At 39.5% G+C, this 18,425-nt stretch overlaps 1 protein-coding gene and 1 long non-coding RNA gene across 3 annotated transcripts in view; one reads left to right on the top strand and one right to left on the bottom strand.

Annotated features, from left to right (window-relative positions):
* Positions 1-264: 264 nt before the first annotated feature.
* LOC138982496 (uncharacterized) lies at positions 265-18,047 on the bottom strand. The gene is made up of 3 exons (XR_011460879.1): positions 18,021-18,047; positions 2,599-4,420; positions 265-1,612 (listed from the first exon to the last, which is right to left on the bottom strand). It is a non-coding gene; the product is annotated as an uncharacterized lncRNA (long non-coding RNA).
* Positions 8,673-18,425, top strand: part of LOC138982489 (RNA-binding protein 45-like) — a 37,183-nt gene continuing 27,430 nt past the window's right edge. For both annotated transcript variants that reach the window (XR_011460877.1, XM_070355794.1), the window contains exons 1-5: positions 8,673-8,850; positions 16,203-16,300; positions 16,644-16,769; positions 17,099-17,225; positions 17,470-17,574. Coding sequence is in view for 1 of the 2 variants with exons in the window: in XM_070355794.1 (XP_070211895.1) it covers positions 8,697-8,850; positions 16,203-16,300; positions 16,644-16,769; positions 17,099-17,225; positions 17,470-17,574 (610 nt within the window). In the remaining variant the exon portion in view is untranslated. The remainder of the gene's footprint in view (positions 8,851-16,202; positions 16,301-16,643; positions 16,770-17,098; positions 17,226-17,469; positions 17,575-18,425) is intronic.

Genomic DNA, 18,425 nt, shown 5'->3' with positions numbered 1-18,425 from the left:
GAGACACTAGATCTAGACAAAGAAACTACAATGGGAAGAAGGATAACTTCCTCATTGGGCATGCTTAGAAATGAGAATGGCTAAATACGAGTTATTCCCCTTTGCTGCATGCTGATCAGGCTGTCTCCTGCTTTGTTATGACTAGTACAGTCGATCTTTCTCATGTTGTGACTTGCTTTATTTTCACATTTTCGGTATTTAAAACAGCAAACACACACACACACACACACACACACACACACACATACACTGAAGAAGTTTCCATTCTGATTCGGTTATTTTATTTGGTGCTATATGTTTGCTTCACATTGTTTCTTCTTTTACATTGCTTGAGGTATCCCAATTCGCTAAACACATCCATAATGCATGCATGGCTCATTCGAAAGAGGGCAACTGAACAACTGATGCCCAATAGCAATAAATACTGAACAACTGAACAATAAATAGCAATAAATGATGACAGCGCCAAGTTTTTAAGTACAAAGTGAAATCCTGTGACTGGACAAAGGCACAATTACAAAATACAAATAAAAAAATCGAGGCTCATTTTAAATTAAGTTCTCAGCTCATGGGGAAGCATAAGGTGACCCTAGAAACCGAAATTAGGAGACCTCCCGCCCCCAGGGCAGACTACACACAAAAAAAAGGGGGGGGGGGCTAATTTGTGAAAAAGTATAAAAGGAATCGAAAACTGTATACATGTATTTAGTTAATACCCCAAAAATTGTATAGTATACACAATGTCAGACCCTAAAGAAAGTTTGTTAGTCATTGCTTAGGCAAAACAAAGCAAAATAGCCTGTTTACGGTATCCCGACCAACCCTATTTTTCTAGACCAACCCTAGACTTTTTTTTGTGGGCATTTGGAGAAAAAGAAAAAGAAAAAAAATCAATTTTGTTCCTGTTTTTTTGCAAAATAATTTAAAAAGATGGTTATAAAAAAAAATTAAGAAAAGCCGATTTACCGACCCTCTTTTTGTGTGCCTATGTTACTGTAAACAGACTAAAAGGTACATCAGAAACAACACACCAGGGAGGGTCCAAAATTTTATCAAAATATAGATGGTAGGGAATTCAAAATAAAAAAGACAATAGACAAAACATGTACTTCGGCTCATAGAGCCTTCTTTAATTTTTGACTCATTAAGTCCATGCTCCGAGAGTCCTTTTTTTAATTTTGAATTGCCTACCATCAATTTTTTTTTATACAATTTTGGACCCTCTTTGTACGGAGAGAGTTGGCAATTGTTAATCACATTCTCTCATCTCATTGACTCTCCTTCAGCTCCTTGGTAACATGCGTTCCCGTCTCTGCCAGGATTGGACACAGCAGCAGATAACCGGTAAATATGTAACAGGCATAAATGGCAAAATAGCTCGCCTCGCCTGATAATATATGAGACAACTGTTCTACTACAAAGTCTTTCTTGGGAGGCTTGGCTAATTTACTCGCTCGTTTTACACGGGGTTCCATCGTTTTCTTTTCTAATCGGAAAACCTTGCTCCTCAGTTTGTTGACCTTCTGCCGAAGTTCCGCTTCACGAGGGGATGGGGAGGATGACGACTTTGATGCTTTACATCCTATGTCCTCCAGGATCGCCTGAATGTCATCTAAAAAAGAAAACACACATAAAATAACATAACCATAACAAGTTACAACCTGGAAGAAATTAAAACATGTGTAATTAAATCACAAAATGAAAATAAACAATAGCGTAGGAAGGCAGGCCAGAAATGAAGTGTGTTAGCAACTATGGATACGATGTGGAACAATGATGGAATTGACCTTGTTTGGTACTGAATGGGTGAGGCCATTAGAACTGTACCCACGGAATACGCCCTATATAAGCTTCATATTGATTGATTGATTGATTGATTGATTAGGACAACAGTACCAGGTAAACTCCTCACACACCATGCCTCTTTCTTTCTTTCTTTATTTGGTGTTTAACGTCGTTTTCAACCACGAAGCTTATATCGCTACGGGGAAAGGGGGGGGGGGGGGGGGGGGGGGGAGATGGGAATAGAGCCACTTAATTGTTTCTTGTTACACCATGCCTCTAACAGGATATGTTTCCCATCTTTACGTGTTGGAACTACAGGTACAATTTCATCCATCCATGCATCCGCCCTATACAGCTTCTTCTTCTTCTTCTGCGCTCGTGGGCTGAAACTCCCACGTGCACTCATTTTTTTTGCACAAGTGGAATTTTACGTGTATGATCGTATTTAGGCAGCCATACGCCGCTTTCGGAGGAAGCGTGCGGGGTATTTTTGTGTTTCTAAAACCCACCGAACTCTGACATGGATTACAGGATCTTTTTCGTGCGTACTTGGTCTTGTGCTTGCGTGTACACATGAAGGGGGATAAGTCACTAGCAGGTCTGCACATAAGTTGACCTGGGAGATCGGAAACATCTCCACACTTAACCCACCAGGCGGCCGCGACCGGGATTCGAACCCTCGACCTTCCGAGTTAATAGACCGACGTCTTACCACCCCGCCCGTCACCCTATACAGCAATTATCAACTATGTAATGGATGGGTTTAAACATTTTTTGATGTCAGGGTGTTCTTCATGGTTAAAAATCTCTTACCTGGTTGAACAATTTGTGCATCAGGCGACAGGTCGGTGCTGGCTTCATTTGTAGCTACCCTTTGCGATGGTGGCTTCCTCCCACTAGCAACCTGCAAATGCACAGCTCTTTAACTGACAAACTCACAACCAACACCCAGTCACAATGAAACAATTCTCCCAATTTCATGGCATTGGTCTTAGGCCACACAAAAAAGTGTATGTTTCTCGTAAGGCAAAACAAAAAATAATCTGTTTACAGTATCCGGACCGACCCTATTTTTTCCCACCGGCCCTAGACTTTTTTGGGGCATTAAAAAATGAAATTAAAATATTCAGATGGCTAAAATACAAAAATAAAAAGCCGACCTACCGACGCTATTTTTGGGGGGCCTATGTTACCTTAAACAGACTTTTTTTGTGGCCTAACATGACTAAAGGTGGAGATTTTTTTTCTAAACTTTTTTTTTTAAACCATCTTTTTAACTTATTTTGTTGAAAAGCAGGAAAACAATTGATTTTCGAATACCCCTTTTATTTTTGAAAATGCAAAATAAAAGTCTAGGGTCGTCAGGAAAACATAGGTAGGGTCAGGTGACCAGAAACATACAACTTTTTTGTTGTTGACGCCGACCCTATACTTTTTTTGCCATTTGGGGCTGTTTTTTGGCAAAATAAGTTCATCATATCATCATAATCAAGACGTCGATCCAAAATAAGTAACTTTTTTTTGTTGGCCTTATCATTTTTTTGCGCTAAATGCAAACAGGCATTATTTGATGGGAACAATGCTGTTTTTTTTCAATTCTTACATCAGCCTCAAACTTGTCATTACTCAGCCTGCATTTAATAGTGTGCTTCATTGGTTTGCAAAAACCTAAAACCAATAAATAAATAACCTTCGGTGGTGGATTGGGCACTGCAAACAATGTCGGGACAGCATTCCACACAAGTGATCCTCTCTGCAGGATTGTTTTACTGGTTGGCCTCAAAGTGATCAGTACAAAGCTTGAGACCTTGAACATCAGCTGGCTGCAGCTTTTCAAAGTCCTCTCGCCTTGTGAATTGCATCCATATTCTGCACCTAGTTTGACAATAAAAACAACAATGTTATTGTTAAACTAAGCAAAAAGGAAAGACAAAAAAAGCTAAATCAGATCTTCAGTCTAAATCTAACGCTCTGCCTGAACGCAAAACGGATGAGTGATGTACCTTTGTACTGTAGTTTTCCCGTAAGCAAGGTTTGATAAAGGTTTCGGCAAATATGCCCACGGGTAGTTTGTCATCAAGTGTAAACTGTTGTTTTGTACTGACTACTGACTCACACTCACAGTCGTAAGTACAGTGTACACATGCACACACAGGTACACACGCAGACACACGCGTACATAGTACAGCTAGTACAGAAATCTCAGGATGAACCGATCCATGCTATGTTTGTAATATTTCATTTGCACTATGATATTAGTTCTATAAATACTGTAGTATCATGATTCATAGCAGACAAAAATGCTCAGAGACAGTTGGCTTATCTGAGTGAGTTGACTCGAGCCATTGCATTCTCATTCTGAAGAAGGTAAACCTGATGAAATAATCACTGCACAACCCACCTTTTTTCTTCTTTAGGGAACTTGTGGAAAGTTTTCCCGAAGCAGCTCTGTTTGTAACGGGCGTTCTTGCAACAAAAAGCCGAGCACAATTTACCACCACCTCGCACGCGATCGGTACCTACGCGATCCGCCATTTTGTTTTCGCCGTCAGCATGTAACTAGGGACGATAACCCACAAACACTTTTTCGCATTTTCTTCGCAAGTTCCACGTCTTCCTTTGTACAGTGTTTGATCTAGATCTGTCTGTCTGCATGTAGCCTACTTACAGGACACGACTGCCAACTAGTCTCGGCGCGCTCAAAATAATAATGACCGAGACTTTCAGTACTTCCTTCGCGTGACGTCTAACCCTCTTACGTCATAATGTGACGTCAATGGAATGTGACGTCTTCAAATGTTAGAGTTTCTACCACAGACATACACACGCACAGACGCACGCACGCACGCACGCACAGACAGACAAAGTTACGATCGCATAGGCTACACTTACGTGAGCCAAAAATGTAAGTTCATATATTTGACATGAGTTAAGAATTATAGAGTAGATTGCACTGACGCAACAACTTTGTAAGTGCCATGTCCATTGACATACACTGCATTCGAAAGAATCAGTGTATATAAAAATAATAATACATTGTTAAAAAGCACCGGTTGTTGGTTTTAACAACCATTCTAGCGACAACAGATGTTTATTTATACTTCATGAGATAAGACGTATATCTGGTCTTAAAAACGTTTGTGCTGCTAGTTTGCCGTAGGATTGTCGGAAGAGTGTTCCAGAGACTGCTACCTGAATCACGGTGTGTCAACTGATTCCGTTCATCCACCGGATGTTTCCGTTCATCCGCAGGATGTGTCCGTTCATACAGCCCCATTTTCGTCACTTGCTTCGGGAAAAACGTTGTGGTAAGTCGTGTGGGCAGCGCGCTTGTGTGATATTGAAAGAATAAGGTAGCGAAATGGTTGGGCTATGTGTACGATAAGTACCAAGGTGCTAGTGAATCCTAATAATAACACACGCGGGCCGAACGTGGCAAAATTGCCTGATTTTTTAACATTTTCTTGTTTTTCTCGCTCTGTTATCAAATCTGACCCTTGATTTGCACATGATCACCAAAACCATTGCCTGTTACGACATTTCGCTTGAACAGAAGTTTATAGAAACCCATGGCTTTTGTACAATCACTTGTCTTTTGAAAACATACAGATTCCGTTCATACCCCATGTTTCCGTTCGTACAAAAGTGCATGTTTCCCTTCGTACGAAAAGCGTTTCCGTTCATACACATTCGTTAGATCAGAGTGAAACAGGCCCCCACTACAAGTTCTGTGTATTCCAATCGTTTTCAAATATCACAAAGTACGAATGCGTGTGATATTGGACCTATGTGAACCATAAGATGAATTGAATTTGCAAAAAACAGTTTTGTGTCCGTTCGTACTGATTTTGACGGGAAAATGTGTCCGTTCGTACCACTTTCATCAAATTGTTTCCCTTCGTACCCTTTTCAGTAATGTGTTCAGTGACGGAGCTTTCTGTGTGTTTTGATAAGAACGAAGATTGATTTGTGCAGTTGTGCTTGCTTTGCAGCACTGCAACTAAAACTGAACTAAGTAACATGTACATTTGTATGTTACTCCTATCATGCCATTTGCTTCACCTGTGATAATCATGAGCAGAATTTAGACAAATCAAGAAAAAACATTATCCAGGCTCTATCAGTCCTTTTTACATTTAGTCAAGTTTTGACTTAATGTTTGAACATAAATGGGGAATCGAAACGAGGATCGTGGTTTATGTGTGTGTGTGTGTGTGTGTGTGTGTGTGTGCGTGCGTGCGTGTAGAGCGAAACTACTGGACCGATCTTTATGAAATTTTACATGAGAGTTCCTGGGATTGATATCCCCGGACTTGTTTTTCTTTTTTTCGATAAATATTTTTGATGACGTCATATCCGGCTTTTTGTAAAAGTTGAGGCGGCACTGTCACACCCTCATTTTTCAATCAAATTGGTTGAAATTTTGGCCAAGCAATCTTCCACGAAGGCCGGACTTCGGTATTGCATTTCAGATTGGTGGCTTATAAAATAATTAATGACTTTGGTCATTAAAAATCTGAAAATTGTAAAAAACAAATTTTTTTATAAAACGATCTAAATTTACGTTCATCTTATTCCTCATCATTTTCTCATTCTAAAAACATATAAATATGTTATATTTGGATTAAAAACAAGCTCTGAAAATTAAAAATATACAAATTATTATCAAAATTAAATTGTCGAAATCAAATTAAAAACACTTTCATCTTATTCCTTGTCAGTTCCTGATTCCAAAAACATATAGATATGATATGTTTGGATTAAAAACACGCTCAGAAAGTTAAAACGAAGATGGTACAGAAAAGCGTGCTATCCTTCTCAGCGCTACTACTACCCCGCTCTTCTTGTCAATTTCACTGCCTTTGTCATGAGCGGTGGACTGACGATGTTACGAGTATACGGTCTTGCTGAAAAATTGCATTGCCTTCAGTTTCATTCTGACAGCTTGACTAAATGTTGTATTTTCGCCTTACGCGACTTGTTTTGTAAATGTCTTTGATGACGTCATATCCGACTTTTTGTAAAAGTTGAGGCCGCACTGTCACACCCCATTTTTTTATCAAATTGATTTTAAAACTTTAGCCAGGCAACCCCCGTACTATGGGATTGCATTTCAGCTTCAAAACTTAAAAAATGATAAAAAAAAAGTTTGGTCATTAAAAATCTGAAAATGCTAAAAGACTGAATGTCTAGGTTTAGCTTGCAGAAAGCATATTTTGAACAGGTTTCACATAAGTTTAGATCTTTGAAATGAAATTGTGTAAGGAAACTGGAAGAAGACACACTTATCAAAATGTTTGCTCTTCAGTAAGATTTTAAACAGGGATGGTATTGCACCAGAAAAGCCACAGTCGCGTGTTGTTGCACTCATGAACAACATGCATTATGGGTTATACATACATCGAATTAGGGGTATTAAAATGCTAATTGCACAAGCTTTCTACCAAAAATCACAAACGTCATGAAAAGCGTACGAAGGGAAACAATTTGATGAAAGTGGTACGAACAGACACATTTTCCCGTCAAAATCAGTACGAACGGACACAAAACTGTTCTTTGCAAATTCAATTCATCTTATTGTTCACATAGGTCTAATATCACACGCATTCGTACTTTGTGCTATTTGAAGACGATTGGAATACACAGAACTTGTAGTGGGGGCCTGTTTCACTCTGATCTAACGAATGTGTATGAACGGAAACGCTTTTCGTACGAAGGGAAACATGCACTTTTGTACGAACGGAAACATGGGGTATGAACGGAATCTGTATGTTTTCAAAAGACAAGTGATTGTACAAAAGCCATGGGTTTCTATAAACTTCTGTTCAAGCGAAATGTCGTAACAGGCAATGGTTTTGGTGATCATGTGCAAATCAAGGGTCAGATTCGATAACAGAGCGAGAAAAACAAGAAAATGTTAAAAAATCAGGCAATTTTGCCACGTTCGGCCCGCGTGTGTTATTATTAGGATTCACTAGCACCTTGGTACTTATCGTACACATAGCCCAACCATTTCGCTACCTTATTCTTTCAATATCACACAAGCGCGCTGCCCACACGACTTACCACAACGTTTTTCCCGAAGCAAGTGACAAAAATGGAGCTGTATGAACGGACACATCCTGCGGATGAACGGAAACATCCGGTGGATGAACGGAATCAGTTGACACACCGTGTGAATAGACTAAACTAGATTTGAATAGGTCAATCCTAGGCAGAGGCATGTTCAGTCTCATCAATTGGCGTGAAGTTTTTAACGTGAATTTGGAAAATATGGTTTGAGGTACACATCCATGAATAATTTTATGCATAAGGGTACCTTTATTATAACTTAGCCTTGCCTTCAGAGGAAGAATGCCTAAGTTCATGTAGTCTAACTCATGGAGTAGTAGAGAGAGAGAGAGAAAGTGGTTGTGGTGGTGGAGGTGTATGGTGGTGGTGGTGGTGTGTGTGTGTGTTTGTGAGTTTGTGTGTGTTCTGTTGTTCCATGGATTCACCAATCGTTTAATGTAATTTAAAGCAGTGGGTTGATCAGGTTCACAAGAAGAAGTTGTAAACAGGAAAGGGAAAAGTCAATCCTCAGTCTTGGATTGAATGTCTATCATAATTTGAGACGCCCACACCCTGTTAATTTTCTGTGCTGACAAATGCAGAGCATAAAAGCTTGGGTGTTTACACACACTCAAACACGTGTCCACGCACACACAAGCACACACACACACGCTCGCACACACACACACACACACACACACACACACACACACACACACACACACACACACACACACATAAACAAACACGTTACGCACGATCGTATACAAACGTTTCGTTTGTCACTGTCTGGCGCCTGTGCTCGTCAATCAGCGTTAGTACAGTAGTTATTTCCCTTATCATGACGTCATATCATCAAAATGGCGTTCCGTTCAGAAGATCCTCCACACAGCCGGCTGTTCGTCTTATGTCAGAAAGGCGTATCAGAGAAGGATTTCAGGGAAAAATTCGGAGAATATGGGAAAGTTGAAGACATCTGGATTGTGAAAGATAAACGCACAAATGAAGATCGGGGTAAGAAAACGGTGATTTCGATCCTGTGCACGGTTGTTGGTGCAATTGGGATTTTGTCGTATGCACTGCGATACGTACAACACAAACAGCATTCACACAGTCAGCTCAGTATTATCTCAGTTCAATGTTGAACAAGCACTGAGTGAAATGTGATGATAATCATCAATCCACGAAATGGCAATTATATCTCTATTCTCGCAAGTCAATCATATTCATACTTAGGAAGTGCAAAAAGACTGCAACTGCAAACTTGTTCAAAATCAGTAGTACTAGTAGTAGTAGTACACAAAGAAAGACCATGCTTCGCTGAAAATAAACAAAATTCAGGCTTAGACTCGTACTTGTGAATTCCTTGTAAGTGGGTGGGATTCGGTAGAATTTGATATATATATATGTGGGCGTCTCTGATACTGAGCACAGACCAAAAATTGATAGGTGTACAACTTTGGGGATGTGTTTGGACACATTGCTGCAAATATGACAGAACCAAATGTTCTTCATTTGCCTTCTGAGGCATTTTACTAATAAAATGAACGCTCAATATTACAAAAATCTGTTCTTGTGAATTTATAATATATTTTTGTAATCCGATGAGCGAGTCAAAATGGCGACGAAATGTGTGACATCGGTCAACACGCAACTTTGAAGTGCTCGTTTTTTAAAATTACACAGTTTTTAAATGCGATACAGGTGTTGAAAATACCACAAAGGATGAAAGTTAAATGATGCTAAGCAAAGTTGATAAATGACAAGGCATTTCGCCTAAACAGGCACGGTAAAAAGTCGGTCGCGTACATCCATTTTTCAAGAAAATATGAGAGTAGAATCATCTAAGGCCAGCAAAGCACATACACTAACATATTCAATAACAAATGGTCTCAAGAACTCACATTTTCACTGGCTTCTTTGTGCTGTGAATAGCAAGTCGAATCACACTATGGATGTCTCTTATGAAATCATTATGTTGCCATACCCCAAAGATTCAAGAGACATTTGACTTTGGAAAAAACACTCCTGAGAACACACCACAAGCATGTTACTCTCCAAACAGTGAATTTTGAATGACAAAATCGATTTAAAATTCAGTAAAATCAATAAAAAAATATATAATTGAAATGCTGCAAGGCTTGTTTGAATTTTGTTCAAAACTCAAAATAGATGTACACACCAAATGGCTACTAGTTTTGACAAGCAAATTCAATGCAATTTATTCTTCAAAATGACGAAATGGAACGCTGAACGTCATTACGTAATTTCGTCGTGACGTCATCCGTACATATTTCTGTTCGGCCCATACACTGTTATTCAGCCGGTACACTCAGGTATTTGGCCTGTGAACCTGTACCAGGCTTGATCCTGTTGGAGTAGGCTATAAATATCAGTCTGCTTAACCTCAACGTCTGACCACAATTGGTGCAGAAATGAGATATAACGGGGTTTAACTGACAAAAGTTTGTTTTTCTTCTTAACCTTTGCCGGATGCCGCTTTTGACTACACACGCCCGACGATGCGGGTTTGTCTGAACCCATACATTTGAAAGAGGGTTTTTACCGTTTATTTCTCTAACGACGGGGTGGGTTCAGGGAAACCCACAGCGCTACTTCAGTGGGTGCATCGAGTTTCTCCCTTCACCGACTTCTTGCAGGGGAGGGAAAGGGGGAGGGAGAGGGGGAGGGAGAGACTGAGAGAGACTGAGAGAGACTAAGAAAGAGAGAGAGAGAGAGACTAAGAAAGAGAGAGAGAGACTAAGAAAGAGAGAGAGAGAGAGACTAAGAAAGAGAGAGAGAGAGACTAAGAAAGAGAGAGAGAGAGAGAGACTAAGAAAGAGAGAAAGAGACTAAGAAAGAGAGAGAGAGAGACTAAGAAAGAGAGAGAGAGACTAAGAAAGAGAGAGAGAGAGAGACTAAGAAAGAGAGAGAGAGAGACTAAGAAAGAGAGAGAGAGAGAGAGACTAAGAAAGAGAGAGAGAGACTAAGAAAGAGAGAGAGAGAGAGACTAAGAAAGAGAGAGAGAGACTAAAAAAGAGAGAGACTAAGAAAGAGAGAGATACTAAGAAAGAGAGAGAGAGAGACTAAGAAAGAGAGAGAGAGAGAGAGACTAAGAAAGAGAGAGAGAGACTAAGAAAGAGAGAGAGAGAGACTAAGAAAGAAAGAGAGAGAGACTAAGAAAGAGAGAGAGAGAGAGACTAAGAAAGAGAGAGAGACTAAGAAAGAGAAAGAGAGACTAAGAAAGAGAGAGACTAAGAAAGAGAGAGAGAGAGAGAGACTAAGAAAGAGAGAGAGAGAGAGAGAATAAGAAAGAGAGAGAGAGAGAATAAGAAAGAGAGAGAGAGAGACTAAGAAAGAAAGAGAGAGAGACTAAGAAAGAGAGAGAGAGAGACTAAGAAAGAGAGAGAGAGAGACTAAGAAAGAGAGAGAGAGAGAGACTAAGAAAGAGAGAGAGACTAAGAAAGAGAGAGAGAGACTAAGAAAGAGAGAGAGAGACTAAGAAAGAGAGAGAGAGAGAGAGACAGAGAGAGAGACAGAGAGAGAGACAGAGAGAGTGAGAGAGAGACGCAGACGCAGATAGTTTATTCAATAGGCCATAGCCCCTCATGAAGGGGTGTGAACAAACGGTTCACATTGCATATAAATTAAACTCAACAGGTGCACACACAAAAGGTACAACATAATAATCGCACAACACATACATTACACGGCATTTAACTAGGAGGTTACAACATCTCTTAATTTAAAGGCTTTATACAAAATACAGGGATACATTTCTGACAACAGTTTCTTGAGGTGATGCTAAAAGCAAGCTGAGTCGGAAAATGCTTGGGTTCTTATAATATTTAAATGGGATCAAATTTTCTCTTAATTTGTTATAGTGTGGACAACACAAAACAAAATGGACTTCATCTTCTTGGTTTTGTTTACAAAGAGGACACATCAAATCATCGGAGAGAGAGACAGAGAGAGAGAGAGACAGAGAGAGAGAGACAGAGAGAGAGAGACAGACAGTCAGATAGACAGACAGTCAGATAGACGGATAGACAGACAGACAGACAGACAGACAGAGCAACTGACAACAGACATACAGACAGAGAGATACGGACAGGCAGACAGAGAGACAGACAGTCTCTTGGAGACAAACAGGCAGACAGACACTGTTCCGCCGCTTGGTAATTATGGGTGTAGCAGAACCCGCGCCGTCGGCAGAGGGATAGTTACAATCACTACTACTCTTTAAAAGTATGGATTTCCGTGAACCCGCGCAATCGGTAGTGTTTATGTTAATTAACATAATCAATTAATTTTAATGTTTTGTCATGTACACACTAAAAATTTGCAGACAGAGAGCAAATTAGGTGTGTGAGAGATACTTAAAATTTCAAAACGATACCTTTAATGGTTCCAGAGTTACAATGATTTTAGTGTGTCTCTGGGTACAGGTGAACCCAGGAAGCACGGCAAAGGTTAAAAGGTGTATATCTAAATTCAGTCAGGGTTTGTGGTCCTATCAAACAAACATCGTCAAAATCAAAGAAAAATATCAAACCTTAACTGTTTTTAACGGACAAAAGTTTACTTTTCTTCATCAAAAGTTTGAATTGAAATTTAGTTAGGGACAACAGATCTACCTACAAAATTTCACTAAGATCGGTGAAAAAATGGGGTTTAACGGTTTTTCAAACTGCCAAAACTTTGGTTTTTGTCTTGAAAAGTATGTTATGATATTCAGTTAGAAACAACAGACCTACTAACCAAATTTCACAAAAATCGGCTTAAAAATGAGATTTAACGGACTTTTAACTGCCAAAAATATTGCTTTTTTCTCTTGAAAAGTATGTGTTTCAGTTTAATTAAGAACAACGGACTACTATGCCAATTTTTGTGACAATCCAACTTTAAATTACAAAATGTCACACTCTCCGTGCCAAGATTGAAGACGCCCACATATATATATCGATGGTGATAGTGTTTACATGCTAGTTTGCTACTGCTAGTGCACGATACTTATTTTCTCCGAAAACCCCCGAAAACCTCATGAGAAATTAGAAAAAATACAAAAATGTCCCTAGAACGTGTTTTATTGACATGTTTGATTAAAATCTAACTTAAATCTGCAACTTTCCATGTCCATGTCACTGTCCATGGCTTTGTTTTTGTGTTCGTGTGAGGATTGACGAAGGTGCGGAAGTACTTTGAAGAAAGTGAACTCTAACTTCTAAGGCACCAAAACACTGAAACCAGACGATGTAAGCGTCATTGTTGTTTTCATTTATGATTTGAACATGGTTTTTGACCCCAAAAAAGAGAATCTTTTGGTTTATCACTGATGAAAGTTATCCATTTACGTGCGTGAGTGTGTATGTATCCATTTGTGTATGACGACATCAATACTTGTTGTGTGTTTTATGATAACAAGAGTTACCTCCCTTGCATTGAATTGTTGCATCAACTTCATCCAAAATCTGGCTCTGAACACAAAAATAAGGGTGCATGTAGTATGAATCAAGCATGCCTTCTTGCAAGCATGTCCAAAACTTCACTTTGAAGATAGATTTAGTTATTTCAGATGGGGTTTTCGGGGTTTTTCAGAGGTTTTCGGGGGTTTTCGGAGAAAATAAGTACTCCTAGTGCAGGTATAAAATAAAAAAAACAAATAAAAAACACAACCAAGCAAGGCAGAGCCTCAAATGACAGGTGACAACAAAGGGGTAAGCACTCTAATCATAGACGCAGCAACATGTTACTTGAGGAAGTTGAGCAAGTGAGACACTAAGAACTATGCGGAACCAGCCTCATGGTTCCTCAGTACCTTGAAGAAGAGGAGAACGATAGGGCTTAATTAAGATATCATTTAAAGTCCTGTGAAGTAATATCAAAACGTTTAGTCACTATATTATATGTTCGCTTGAAGTTAATCTAAAAATGAAGATCAACATTGAAGCCGAAGACCAAGACAGGTCGTGCTGGTCTCACTGAAGCATGTGAACATAGAACTGAATTTCTGTACATGTAGTTATGAGCACAATTTCAGAGTAAACATGACCAAAATATTTTTGGATTTAGGAAATGAGAAAGAATACACAGAAAATGCAATCATTTTTAAATTATCATGTTAAGTTCCATTTTTTTTTTCTTCAGAATTTTAGTACATGTAAACATATTAATTAAGTGTTCAAGCTAAAAGTAAAACGTAATCCCATAGTCTGGACTGGGTCAAACTCAAAGATTGTTTGACCAAAATTTCAATCGATTTGAATTTTGATTGACAAATGTGGTCATCACAGTGCCACCTCAACTATTTTTGTTGTTAAATAAAACTTAAAGCCGGACATGTCATTTAAAGACATTTATCAAACAAACAAAACACAAATTTAGTGACAAAACTATATGGTACTGGTAGGGATATCATCTAGAAGAATTCACATGTAAAGTTTTGAAGATTTGCTCTGTAGTTTTCTGTGAATCGCTCCACACACATACACACCATTCACTGCCCTTGTCTTAATTCCCATTCCCAGTCCACCAGAAAACATTTTTCAGGATGAGGGTGTAACTGTAAAGCTTACATTTTCTCATTTGTCCAGGGGTGAGTTTTGGCGCTCGCCCGCTCGCCCGCGGCGACTTCAAATCGCGTCGGGCGAGTTCGAAATTCCTCTGAAATCGCCCGCCGGGCGGGTTCAAATTTTGCTGAAGTACAAAGTCGTTAGGCAACGTAGTCAATCCGAACTGCCGGCGAACAAATATCTCTGCGGGCGATCTCAAAATCTGTCACTTCTCTACTGCCCACTCATCCCCCCCCCCTTCCCCCACTTTGAGGACTCAGGACTACCATCAATCAATGTCAGACACATTGGCTAGACAGCTACCCCCCTCCGCCTCACTTGACCGTGTCATCACCCCTCCAGTGCCACGAGCCGCTGGCGATTGCATCAGCAGTCAAAATAGTTAAACCCCCCCTCCGTCCCCCCTCTTTGCGCTATTCACTTCACCCCCTCTCTGATCTTATCCTGCGCTCACCAATCCTTCAGAGACTTTCACATGTTGTAAAACAGTTTCCTCTCAGATAAAAACTCGGTCATTGACCCCGAGTAAGAAGGTCAGTGTCTCGACAGGCAGCTGTGTTCAGATTGCAAGTAACGGTCATTGACCCAGGTCTCAAGGCCAACCAGCTTTTACAATGCATCTGCCTTTGATCTGACCGCCCATCCAGAGCAAACATATTCCCCCTAGCCCTCTGTATTTTTCCTTTGATGTGCCTGCTATATGTACCACTGATCCAGTTTCTGGGAAATGTATATAATTATGTCATTGACTGCAGGGATACTCATTGAGACCGTTTCCCCAAATATGTTAACACCAGCTTTGCTGACCAACTTAGTACAAGTAGTGACAGTACTACTGCTGTCAATTATTTCCCTTCAACTAAGGAAGTAAAAAAAACCACCCAGATCCACTATATGTGATAAAGAAGAAAAGACAGACCTTCAACAATAGGACAAGGGATGCAACTCTGCTGAATCAAAAGCATAAAGATCACCTGTGAACAATTCTAGGATCAGGAAATCTGAACATCTGTTTGTTTTCATTAGGAAATAGAAATGAAATGTAATGCTTTTGATTATTTATGACTTAAGCTGTGGTAAATTTGGCTGGTATGCAACTTTTACAGTAATATTAATAACACAGACATAAAGAAAAAGAAACAAAACAAGAAAGCAACTTAGAAAATGTTTTGTTTGTAGTCAGCTTTTTATACTTGGTTTTATACAACAAAAAACATAATTTAAATTTTAAAAAAAATGCTGATTTACTCTTTTGTAGTGTGTGTTTATGTGGTAAGTAAAGTTCCATAGTAAATTACTTTGTAAATTGTGTGGTAGGGGTACATAAAGGGGGTAACTTTTAGTGAGGTTTTGTGTGTGATTGTGTGACAGGGTGTGAATGGGGTTTTGATTTCTTGTTTCTTTGTGGCGGCTTTTATTTTAAATTCTTTATTAAAACAAGGTTAATTATCATTATATTAAAACATAGCATTTTAGTCATCAAGTTTTCTGTGTGTTTGTGGTAGTTATTAGTAGTGCAAATCCACATGTATGCATTATAAGTATGAATGTACGTCTTTTGTGTATGTGGTTAGCAAGCGACGAGCCGCTGGGGCGGTTGTAAGAAATCCCGGCAAGTTGGGGGCCGGTTGGGATTTGGGGGGGCCGGTTCAATTTTTGACTTACCGGCCCCCCTGGCCGGTAGCAAAAAAAGTTAAGGTACACCCCTGTTTGTCAAAATTTGACTGAATGTAAAAGGGGCTGTGTCTGTAGAACTAGAAGTCTATGATTCTGTACAACTTTTTCTTCTTGCAGGTATTGTATACGTCAAATTCGGCAAGACATCTGAGGCATTGCTGGCTATGGAGGAAATGAATGGTCGCTGTATGTCTGGACAGCCAAAGCCACTGAAGGTTTGTGTCACGTGTTTTGTCATACATCACAGTTCATACATGATCCGTATTACTTGTTTGATCGTAGATCAGTTGTTGTTGTCCATTTTGGCCAAGATCTGCCAATAGAGTAAAACGAGCTAAAATTAAAAGCAGTCAGGATATTGGATAGCTTTTCTTTTTTTAACTCTTTGGGAAATAAACAAAGATTGAAAGAAAGAAAGTGAAGAGTGATGACCTGAAAGCAGAGAAATTTCATTGACTTAGCTGGTCAACAATTTTATTTAAAAGGGCCAGGAGCATAGCAAAGTTAACGAGAAAGAGTGCACAGACCTGTGTCTTATGCCTTGCTTCTTTCCTGCAGGTTGTGGTGGCCAACAGCAAGAGAGACGGATCAACTAGGGATCCTCGTGAAGAGGAGAAGCTGGTACGCCTCTTTGTCATCTGCCCCAAAACTTACACCGAAAAGGACCTCAGGGACGAGTTTGAGGTAAGTGGGTTACTTTATCATTAAAACCTGGGATTCAAATATATACCATAATGATCTTCTGTGAATCCTCCTGGAACAATGAACTGAACGTAGCCCTGAATCTGTTGACTAAAAAGTCACAGTCACAGAGAAACTCGAAAAATAAAACCTTGAACGTCAAAATTCACAGGGCTAACATTTGATAGTATTTAATAAAATTATTAAAAAAATGTGGGTCTTCCTGTGGCTGGCTTCTTAGATCATGAACTGTTGTTTTATGCCTCATGATATGAACATATCCTCTGAATAAGAAAACTGAATGGAATGTCATGTATGTGCTTTTTCTCCAGAAATTTGGTGACCTGGATCATGTGACAGTCATTCGAGACCGGAGTTCAGGAGAAAGCAAAGGCTTTGGTTATGTTAAATACCATCGGCCTTATCATGCAGCTCTTGCCTTTGAAAACTGCGATCAACGTGAGTGAACTGTCTTGTTCAGGTATTTTTTGTCTTCTTTAAATCTGGAAGGGAGTTCAGTGGTCTTGCTGGACTTGGAATCATAATTTAGATTTTTGTTGTTGTCTGTATGGAACAGGTAGGGGTGGGGAAAAATGAATATTTCTTTTGTTTGATAAAAAAAAAAGGACAGAAAAACCTGTTATTCATGGTAATCTAAAGCAAAGAAGCCAGGTGATAAACACCTTGTTGTTGATGCTTTCAGTTTTTAAACCTAAGTTTGCTGAGCCACAGCGTTCACGCGATGAGAGGGAGGACAACTCAGACTTCTACAACTTCGGACCCAACTCATCGGGCTCAGGGTTCAGAGGTAAGACTAAGACTCAAGTTACGAAGAGTGATCACAGTTGTGGCAACATACACGTATGTATATTGAAGTCAGAATATCACAGTTCTTTTTAACCTTAAAGACCTGGCCACATTTGTGTGACATTTAACGACTTATACATCCCCTTATTATAATTTTCATAGAGCGGCCACACGCTTATCAAATTTGTAATAACGCGGTTAACTTGGCTCTGCGCTATCTTTTGTGAAGTCAAGCCAGCTTTTTTTTAAACCAGCTATGTGAATCTTCATAATGTATAAATCATACAAAATATCCTAATTTTGGGACGGGCAGTTGTGATTCTGTTTCTTAAAATTCTGATTCTCACTGTTTTACTCATCCATCATCCATGCACCCAGCATTTGGCTAAAACGGCTTCGTTTGTGTTATTTTTGACTCACATGCGAAGCAAAAGTGAGTCTATGTACTCACCCGAGTCGTCCGTCCGTCCGTCCGGACATCCGTCCGGAAAACTTTAACGTTGGATATTTCTTGGACACTATTCAGTCTATCAGTACCAAATTTGGCAAGATGGTGTATGATGACAAGGCCCCAAAAAACATACATAGCATCTTGACCTTGCTTCAAGGTCAAGGTCGCAGGGGCCATAAATGTTGTCTAAAAAACAGTTATTTTTCACATTTTTCCCATTTTCTCTGAAGTTTTTGAGATTGAATACCTCACCTATATATGATATATAGGGCAAAGTAAGCCCCATCTTTTGATACCAGTTTGGTTTACCTTGCTTCAAGGTCAAGGTCACAGGAGCTCTTCAAAGTTGGATTGTATATGTTACAGGCAATCCGTGAAGTTAGGAAATTCGCGTATTTCCT

Source organism: Littorina saxatilis, linkage group LG12, assembly GCF_037325665.1.
Source record: "Littorina saxatilis isolate snail1 linkage group LG12, US_GU_Lsax_2.0, whole genome shotgun sequence".
NCBI lineage: Eukaryota > Metazoa > Mollusca > Gastropoda > Littorinimorpha > Littorinidae > Littorina > Littorina saxatilis.
Note: the sequence above shows the minus strand (reverse complement) of the source record. Positions and strands in the feature narration are given on the sequence as shown.